We start from the raw sequence: 10,676 nt of genomic DNA on the forward strand, positions 1-10,676 counted from the left end.
AGACCCTGATGAGCCGTACTTACCAACACTATTGTGTGATGAAGAGCTAATGTGAACACAGCTGGAGCGTTCATATCCAAAGCCCCTCTGTCAACAGTGTTTCTCTCAATGAGAGGAAGGAAGGCACACACACACACACACACACAAACTTGGATTTTGTTTTCCCTTCATAATAAAAACCTTCATTTAAAAACTTTGTCTTATCTTTGATTATTGTTTAAAGAGACTTCACTTTTTTGAAAAATATGCTCATTTTCCAGCTCCCCTAGAATTAAAGATAAGATTTTTACTGTTTTGGAATCCATTTTTAGCATAGCTTAGCATAATCTATTGAATCTGATTAGACCATTAGCATTGCACTTAAAAATAACCAAATAGTTTCGATATTTTTCCGATTTAAAACTTGACTCTTCTGTAGTTACATCGTGTACTAAGACCGAAAGAAAATTAAAAGTTGTGATTTTCTAGGAAGATATGGTTAGGAACTATACTCTCATTCTGCCATAATAATCAAAGACTTTGCTGCTGTGACATGGCTGCATGAGGCGCAATGATATTACGCAGCCCCCGAAAATAGTCCCCTGCCATTTAAGGTTACTAAGGGGGTCTATTTTTACTGGATAATATCATTGCGTCTCCTGCAGCCATGTTACAGCTGCAAAGTTAAATTAAAGCATTAAATTCTCTGCCGGTCTTCATACACGATGTAACTACAGAAGAGTCAAGTTTTAAATAGGAAAAATATCTCTTTGGTTATTTTTGAGTGCGATGCTAATGGTCTAATCAGATTCAATGGATTATGCTAAGCTATGCTAAAAATGGTACCACCAGACCCGGAGATCGGCTGAATGGATTCCAAAACGGTAAAAATCAAATGTTTCACTCCAGGGGAGCTGAAAAAGGAGCATATTTTTTAAAAAAGTGGAGTGTCCCTTTAAATTTGTTTTTATGATCTAAAACATTTAATTGTGACAAACATGTAAAAAAAATCAAGAAGGGGCCAACAGCTTATCCAAAACTGTAGATGCTGGTAAACTATAAGTTATTGCTCATTGTTAGTTCATGTTAGCTAATGCATTTAGTTATGTTACAACTTTGTAACAAATACAACCGTATTGTAAAGTGTTACAAAATATATTAGTAAGAAATATATACGTATGTGTAATATTGCGTTGTTTCTGGCTGTGTCTTGCAATATCCTTTTGATGAATTCCAGAGTTGAAAATAAGCGGCTGATGTTTATTTTTAACAAGGTGCCTTATCGGTTACAGTCTGACAGTTGTTGTCACACTTTGTGCTGCACATTTCCAGGCATTTGTTTTGTGATCCTGTCAAAGTGTAAGAATTACAAAGAGGCTGTCATTGAATGATGGACAGTTAAAACTATATTGGACTCCTCACCAGTGAGAGCATCACAGGACTGTGTCTCATTTTACATGCAACACGTGCAGAAGTCTTTAATGCACTGCAGCAAAATTTTATGTTTATATCTTAAGTTTAGAGAGTCTTTTGAAAATGATCATAAAACACTGCAGTATTTTGGTGCCCAAAAACTATAGCATTTGAAGTGGACCACAAAAAAAATCATAACATAAATAATGTGAATGGCTTCTATGGATTCTCAGTTGTTTTATTTAAGGATCAACAGTGTCTCGTGTTTCTCCAAACATTCCTTGGGAGAAATATAGAGCAGGGACAATTGTTGTCATACAGCAAGGGTAACGTGGTATAAAATGAATGTGGATAGCATATAATTTGATCCTAATAGAATTAAATGAGAAGTACTTCTTGCTGAAATACTGATTTTGAGCCATTTTTGATATCTGATCTGACACTGGAGACATGTGAGATCAGGAGAGAAAAATGTGAAAGGTAGTTTTAAACAATTCTCAGTTTGCTTTTAATTTATTTTAATTGCTGCCTGTTAGAAAAAAGGAAGACCAACAGAAAGAGTTTTGGTAGTCATTTATCTGCGTTCATTTTCCACATACTGTGTTCTTGTTGCATTCATGATTGAAGGTCATTTTAAATGTCATGATGTCATTTCCTGTCTCTGTACACAGTGGGAGATCTGTCCAATGAACTTGTGCGGCACTTCCTGATTGAATGCACACAGAAAGGTGTGCGGTTAAAAGGTTGCCCCAATGAACCCTACTTTGGTAAGTATCTGCATGTATGGTAATGAGAACGTGTTAGAGATACACGATTTTAGATGGTCGTGAGCCCCCTCTAGTGGATATTTTGTAAAGGTGGTCCTTAAAAAGTAAATGCCGGAAAAGGTTCTTGACAGTGATGCCTTAGATTAAGAAGAACCATTTTTGCTCCACTAAGAACCTTTTAATCAAATGTACTTGAAATTACCATTTCTTTCTTACTTTCTAATAGTTTGAAGAAAAAATTTCCAATATTCTTCCAATAAAAAACCTTTTAAGCAACAGAAAGCAATTTTAGACTTTATTGGATTTAAATAAAATTTAAGATGAATTAAATAATCCTCTCGGCTTAAAAATCTGAAGGAGCAGATGCCATTTTGATAAATTTAGTTAATGCAAACAAAATTAATGCAATAAAATTTACAAATTTTAAAATGATTAATATGTGGTTATGTTTCCTGCATGTACAGGAAGTCTCACAGCTTTGGTGTGTCAGCATTCCATCACACCCTTGGCATTACCCTGCAAACTCATCATCCCCAACAAAGGTACTCATATCTGTGTACGTCTGTGTGTGCTTTTGCTGTTGTCTGTCTAAATGCTAACCAAATACTTTCTTTCTAGACCCACTTGAAGAGCTTAATGAATCTCAAACACAAACATCAACCAACTCTGCAGCTGAGCTACTAAAGCAGGGAGCAGGTAAATAAATACACTGTGCTTAGTATTTATGTGTGAGTTTATGTAGGTACATTACAATCATATTTATATTGCATTGATAAGGATCAATGGGTGTTTAGTAGAAACTAATCTATGTGGTATTGTTTGCATCGTGTGGTGTCCAGCGTGTAACGTGTGGTTCCTGGGCAGTGTGGAGCTGGAGTCTTTAACAGGAGTTCAGGGTGTACAGAAAGCCACCACTGTGATCTTCAGTATGGATCCTCCCTCCACTTCCACTGTCGTTCACTTTAAAGTGTCTGCACAGGGAATTACGCTCACAGACAACCAGAGAAAGTAAGTCTCTCTCTCTCTCTTTCTTTCTCTCTCTCTCTCTCTGTGACATGCATACACATCCACAGCTTCATACCTGATACACAAAACATCACAGGCAGCAGTTAGCGGAGTTCAGTACAGAGCATAAAATTTGGGTTTGGTAAATAAAAAGTAAAGAAAATAGTTTTTTTTTAAACAATACCTGCTATGAGCGGTTGGTTATACTTCTATAAAAGCCACAACTTTGTGTGATTTTAATAATATAATTAAAAAAAGTGTAGTTGCTGAATTAAAAGAGCTTTAATACAAATCAGAGGAGTCCCTGTTAGCATGGAACATTAATTAAAATTAATTGTGAAAACAGTCTCAGTCTCCCTATACTAAAGCAACTTATCATAAAAATCTGACATTTCATAAAAATCTGACTTTTCCCATGTTTAAGTGCTATAATTGGGTCCCCAGTGCTTCTATCAACCTAGAAAATGTGAAAAAGAACAACCTCTGTATGTGAAAAATGTGGCTCCCTTTGTGATGTCAGAAGGGGATAATACCACCCCTTAATCTGCACTATCCAACCACGACACTCCCATTTAGTGCAGAGATCAGCTCATTTGCATTAATAGGAAACACCCAAAAACGGCACATTTTTGCTCACACCTACAAAGTGGCAACTGTAACATGTTATAATAAATTATTTATATGGTATTTTGAGCTAAAACTTCAAATACGTACTCTGGGGACACCAAAGATGTTACATCTTAGCAAAAGTTGTGAAATATCCCCTTTAAAGGAGCTGTATGTAACATTGACCTCTAGTGGCTGAAGATGGTAACGCAGACTAAATTCTTAGACAGTTTCTTCTCCGCCCCCTTTTGGGTTGCCAGACACATACAGGAGTGTAACTGACGATGGACAGCATACCTTGATATGCAAAATTTTAGCAATGTTTTTGTTGTTTGCAAATTACAAACCCGCTCGTGTGGTTATTTATACCTCAACCAGAGCCTTTTTGGAGGTTGCGTCCCATTGCGGTCTCATTTAGGCAACTGTGATAACCGGCATCCGAGCTGTCGAAATATACTTTTGGGTAAAGTGGGCGGGATTACACAGACAAAAACAAAAACAGACATTCTGACTAGTAAGTACCATTTCAAAAGAGAATAACTGGCAACGGCATTGTTTTTCAGAAAAACAGATATGTGAACTTTGCATGTTTCCTAAATATATACAAATACAGCTCCTTTAAATATTCGTGTTAATATTAAAAATATTTAACAATAAGATTAAAAATCATCACTACGGGCAGTTTCTTGGACAGGGATTAGACAAATCCTAGACTAAAATAAATGTAAGAGTTGTTCAAACTGAAAACAACTTGCTCTGACATATCTTAAAATACATCAGTGCCCTTTGTTTTGCCTCAAAATGCAAACAACTAATGTATTTAGTAAGGCATGTTTGTTAAAACTAGTTATATTACCTAATTAAACCACAGCCTAGTCCTGGCTTAATATAAACCCTGTCTGGGGAACCACCCCTACAAGTAACAAGTTTTATATTAGAGAATTATTTCAGATTTAAATACATAATTCGCCTAATGAGATATACTGAATAGATAATGACAGGTTTCACTTACAAACATATTAAGTTATGCTGACACATGCACTCAGCTAACCATTGTTTTACTCCTGCTACCAACACACATCATACATTCTTTCATTAGATTAGACAGCCACACATACACTGCAGAATCGATGAAACTTTTAAGTATGTTTTTTTTGTGTAGATCTTTAATTTTTGCCTACTTTGTGTGTACAGATTGTTCTTTAGGAGACACTACGCCGTCAATACAGTGATATTCTGCGCTTTGGATCCCCAGGACAGGAAGTATGTAATATACTCACAGATTATCCACAGTATTGTTTTTAAATATTTGGACGCAAGAAAGTCGTCTTTTACCATTTTAGATATAGTTAAACTATTAGTAGATAAATTATAATCTAACAAAATTTACATTTATTCATTTTGCCAAACAGTTTTTCGAAAGCGACTTACAGTGCATTCGAGTTTACATTTGAGGAGCTCAGATGCAAAAGCCGCTAAACGCCACCTCTGTCAAAAATGAGATGATGATATTAACCCAATGCTCTTGGCCTGAGTGTTTGGTGAACGTTGACTATAGAGCATTTATTTTAAGCCTGATAAAATAAATGCTCATTTGTAAGAAAACAGGGTTGCAGGGTTTTGCATTTGTGCTCTTCATTTCTTTTCATAGATTTGGTCCCTGGTCCCTTAGTCAAATTTAACTGTTGTGTTTGATACATGGGATTTTGTAAGATGTTCTGACTTTTCTGCTGCTCTGTTTCCAGGTGGACACGAGACGGCTGCACATCTGCAAAGTGAGTCTAACTCCTCTTCACCAATCACTTTCCTCTTATTTGTTTATCTCAGTATTATCTCAGCAATAGCATTAGTTTTGTGCCAGTGTATTTATTGTTGTGGGCATGTGTTTGTGTGTAACAGGATCTTCGGCTTCATCGCACGTAAAAGCCTAAGCAGTACGCAGAACATATGTCACCTGTTTGCCGAACACGACCCTGAACAGCCGGCCAGTGCCATCGTCAACTTTGTCTCCAAGGTGATGATAGGTTCTCAGAAGACCAAATGAAAGCAAACCTATGCGAAGATTCCTACTGCACAGCAAGACAGATGAGAGATCGTTGATCAAACATTTAAAAGGCAGAAAAAGCTGCTGTGACATTTAAGGGGGCCCATGACTAAAGTTTTATTGGCTCTATGGGTTAATGACTATACCTCTGCGGACTTTATCAGACTTTTCATTATGGCAGATGCCAGGACAACATTCTTGTATGGTCCCAAATCCATATCCAACTGTTGCACCACATGTCAGATCCAGTAGGGGGAGCCAGATTTCCTTTCCAGATTTCTTCAGGATCACCCTTGAACTGAACCAGCTCAAAATCAAAGTTAAGGGCATGAGAAATTCAACTAAAAGTGATTTTATTTTAGTACTGTTTGCAGTATTTTAGAGGTCCATGGTCATTTTTGTTTTATTGAACAGGCTGATCCATTAAGGATGCTTATAATTAATGGAGATGTAATTTTTCTCGATATAAGTCGACCAAAGATCTCATCATCTTCATACCAATTTCCTTCAATATCTTCCATTTTATATATATATATATCTGTGTGTAAATTATCATATATTACTTTTTTATTCGTTCAAAATATTCAGTACATTTTTGTTTATCTGTGTACTTTTTGGTTTATAAGGCACATCCTATCAGTTTTATCCAATTATTGGCTACCTTATAAACTATGTTGACTTTGACCTTGTTTATATATTTGGAAATATTTATCATAGAAATCCATATTCTGTGTATACTCATCTTTTACTCGTATATGTTTTACTATACAATTGATATGGATAACATTCGTTTAAGGTCTTGTTATGTGAATTCATGCCTATAAATTCTGCGTGTATATGGTTTTTGCATGATGAAAAGTCTGCGTTAAATGTTTCACATGGAAATCATCTGAAGCGGATATAGCCATATAGTATATACTTATATATTTATATTTGCTTCTTATTATTTTAAATGTTCAGGATGTTTTGTGGAGACACTTGGTTAGTATACTGCCTAACTGTATTGCTATGTAAATTAATGTTTTGTTGACTGTAACATACATGGAAAGAATACAATAAAGAAATAGTATGGTACTAAATGAGAGAGACAAGTAGATTACTCAGGACATCTCTTTCAGTAATACCTGTCAATAATATATCCATCCAGCATCATGTGGTGCACTGCCGGTGGCAACCATGTTCTCTGTTAAGAGAGAAAAAGAAAGAGAGAGAGAGAGCAGTGGAGTATAATGGTTTGCTTATTCAGAGGTTTGGACGGAAAGAGACTCACTTGTTCAAATGTGATTACTGATTAAACAAAACTGTGCCTTTATTTGGGTTTGAGGCAAGACGGGAGGGGGGAATTACAAGAAAGAATGAGACAAAAAGAAACTGAAGAATTTTGTGAGTCAGCAGCAGGTTGGATTCCTCATGGGGTCAAGGTTTTGTTGGTTAGCATGACCCAGTTAACCCCTGCTGGTAGATGTCATAACTACACCATCTGGTTTGAAGAAACATCTTTGTGCATTGATGGCTGTTGAAAAGTAGCCATGTATACTGCAGGTATATTTACATTTGGCATATATCCAAAACGATTCAAGCTATACATTTCTTTTATCAGCTTTTTATCAGTTTATTGCTGCTTTTTATATCATAGCTCAGCTAACACCGCGTGATCTCAGTGTATTGAGATTCAGTGTGTTGATGTGATGTGGCAGTGCACAGTCCCAACTAGGTTTGCCATCTTTCTCGCTCTGAAATACAGTCAAAAGATGGTCTGCCGCAGCAGTGCGTTTATGGTTTTGTGTATAGTGTATTTAAGCTTTTAGTGGAAGACATTAAAGTACCACATGAGCATTACGATAGCAGTCTCCTTTTATTTCTCGAATCACTCGCGGGATTTTAATTTGATCTGCCTCTTGGTTCTTGTTGCACCACATAAAGTCGAATAAGCCTGTTGTATCAGTCACTGTTTAGATCAGCGTAGCAGTCAAAAAAAACCGGACGTCCCAAATAAATTAGGCTCAAAATACAGGACAGTTGGCAATCCTAGTCATTTGACGTAAAAGTACGGCAAGCTGAGGCTTGTTCGACTTCATGTGGCACTGTAAGCACCGACAGGTGGATGACATCAAAATACTTTACTCTTGCGGTACTGTGATGTCATCCGCCTGTCGGTTCTTGCGACAGTCAAACAAACCTATTGATGTGAGATGTAGACTGCTCCGCATCCCTGCATCCCAATCTGCATACTATTCATCCTAAATAGTATTTGAAATTAGAATAAGTATGTCCCAAATAGTCTCATAGTATGTTAAAACGAGTGTCCATAAAGTTCCCGGATGGTCTACTGTTTTAGGTAAAAATGTGAAGTTTAAATTCATACGTCTCATTCACTCCGCCGCTAGCCTAGAAATCTAGACGCACCCTAGCGGCCGCAAAATATATTTGCTGCCAGGGTTTAGTCTAGGCACTCACAATACACTTAACAGCTCCAAAAACCAAAATTTGGTCAGGCCAATCACATCGTGTGTAGCGTCTGTGGGGCGGGCTTAACATGATGACGACAGAGCTGCAACGGTTCCTACTTGAAAACAAAGAATGGCTGCTGCTGCTGGCGAACAGCTTTCTTTTGAAGCGCCTTTGGCCGCGACTCTGGAGGAATTAGACTTATGTTTTTCTTTGAGAGAAGAGCAAATAACCCTACTGAAGTCCTTTTTAAGCAAGAAAGATGTGTTTGGAGTTTTGCCGACTGGTTACGGTAACTACGTCACCTTCTTCGTTGCTCTGATTGGTCATAGCGCTATCCTTTTGCGTGCAGAGGCATTTTGAGGGACAACCTTATATCCCGCCCCTTGCATTGAGCCGTTTGTGTGAAGAGTTGCCAGACCTTACATCTTGATGTAGGTCTGGCTAACCAGGCTACTCCGCCGCCATGTTGATTCCAAACCGAGGTTATGAGGGATATAGATTCTTGCTGCGTCTGAAACTGCCTACTTCCATACTATATGGTAGGCGAAAAGCAGTAGGCGAGGCGAGTATGTCTGAATATGTAGTATTCCAAAAACAGTATGCGAAAAGTACCCGGATGACCTACTACTTCAGGTTAGATTTCGAAGCATTCATAAAATGGACACTTCAGTATCCCATGATGCCACAGGAGCGGAGTTATGCAACGAAGAAGAAAGGTGAAAGCAGCGATGCGGCTGTTTTCATGCTGGTATGACGTTACACGATGACGACGTATGTCACGTGATGTATCAACATGGCAGATGTAGTATGTCCGAAACGCATTCATACTACTAGGATTCATACTATACAGCACCTACTGTTTTAATAGTCAGTAAGTAAGTACTTCATCTCATTCAGTACCTACTGAACAGTATGCGGTTTCGGACGCAGCCGCTGTGTCTCGTTCCACTGGTTGTGTCCTCTAGAGGTCACAATCTAAAGTTGCATACGTCATTGAGGCTGTCTTATTTCAGAAATGTAAGTAGGACTCTCTAAAGGCAACATTCAAATGTGCTCTTCTTTCACAGGAATTCGGAGGATACATGAGGTGTTTCCTTTGTTGCTGCAAATAGGCCACAATTATTTGCGTTGGCGTCAACAACCGTTTATTTATAAATAAAATTAACTGTTAGTTATATTTATCGCCTCATTACTCTTTTTAACTTACCTTAAATCTCCAGTAAAAACGGATAAATTTGGTTCTTCTTAATATCCTCCTCAGTAGCAGATATCTGTTATGCATTAACCTCAACTCCTCAAGCATTACCCCAAATAAAACAAGCAAACACATTCTCGTGTGAAATTTCTTTCCAAATAAAAAAAATGTATTCACTCATTTATTTACAGCGCAACGACGCTGCCATGAATGTGTTGGCGTAGCGACGTGATACTTCCTGTTTCCTTCCTGCCCGTGTGTCCTATAAAGGACGTCTCGTTTAATTCTGGTTAAGGACTCTCTGTAGACCACATCCTTCAGAGGATGAGTCCTCGTGAGGATACAACCTTAAACATTAAATGAAATGAGAAAAAGCTATGTCCATAGTACATAATGCATTGAGTACATAATATCTGTTTTGGTTATAAGCCTGTTGGCTAATTGTTTATTTCTCATGTTGTAAGCATGTTCACTTTTCTTTAAAAAGCAGCTATTACATTGCTTAAAACAACGTTATTTTGTGTATTTGCTGTTATACAACAGTGTTTGGGAAAGTTACTTTTAAAAGTAATGCATTACAATATTAAGTTACTCCGCAAAAAAGTAACTAAATGCGTTACTTAGTTACTTTTCATGGAAAGTAATGCTTACGTTACTTTTGCGTTACTTTTTCTTACTTGGCTGAGGCTTGATCTCTTTCAGGCCTTGTAGGTGGTTTTTATTATCGCAAAAATGTCGAGCTCTGGCCTTCCATCTCCGTTTCTGGCTCAAACTGTTCCGGCTCAGGTGCACAGAGTGTGTAATTCTATGTTAATATGTTCAGGTTAATTCAGTACATTATATTATTTTTAAATTAATTAATTAAACTGAAAAGTAATTCGCATTACTTTAAAAAAAAGTAGCTCAAATATGAATGTGTACATTTATAAAGTAATGCGTTACTTTACCCGTTACTTTAGAAGAGTAATATTATTACGCAATGCGCGTTACTTGTAATGCGTTACCCCCAACATTGTAATACAATGTGTTCGCATGGTTTGTGGTTCAGAAATCACACTATTTTCCACATACATTAGATTATTGTTGCTCGTCTGTGCCCTGACTCCCTGTAGCTCGTTGTTTTTGTACAAAGCTCATCGTTCTAAAAAGTGCAGTGTACTCTGATTGGCCTGAATGAGACTGGAAATGTGACACTCCTTACCGTATTTAGAACATT

General features: G+C 37.3%; 1 protein-coding gene across 2 annotated transcripts in view; it reads left to right on the forward strand.

Annotated features, from left to right (window-relative positions):
- tns3.2 (tensin 3, tandem duplicate 2) overlaps positions 1-6,893 on the forward strand; it is a 54,565-nt gene extending 47,672 nt beyond the window's left edge. For both annotated transcript variants that reach the window (XM_065257289.2, XM_065257290.2), the window contains exons 21-27: positions 2,064-2,159; positions 2,624-2,701; positions 2,778-2,855; positions 2,999-3,167; positions 4,965-5,033; positions 5,516-5,545; positions 5,670-6,893. In XM_065257289.2, coding sequence (XP_065113361.1) covers positions 2,064-2,159; positions 2,624-2,701; positions 2,778-2,855; positions 2,999-3,167; positions 4,965-5,033; positions 5,516-5,545; positions 5,670-5,814 — 665 coding nt within the window. In that variant the 3' untranslated portion in view covers positions 5,815-6,893. The remainder of the gene's footprint in view (positions 1-2,063; positions 2,160-2,623; positions 2,702-2,777; positions 2,856-2,998; positions 3,168-4,964; positions 5,034-5,515; positions 5,546-5,669) is intronic.
- Positions 6,894-10,676: the final 3,783 nt, after the last annotated feature.

Source organism: Paramisgurnus dabryanus, chromosome 12, assembly GCF_030506205.2.
Source record: "Paramisgurnus dabryanus chromosome 12, PD_genome_1.1, whole genome shotgun sequence".
Classification (NCBI taxonomy): domain Eukaryota; kingdom Metazoa; phylum Chordata; class Actinopteri; order Cypriniformes; family Cobitidae; genus Paramisgurnus; species Paramisgurnus dabryanus.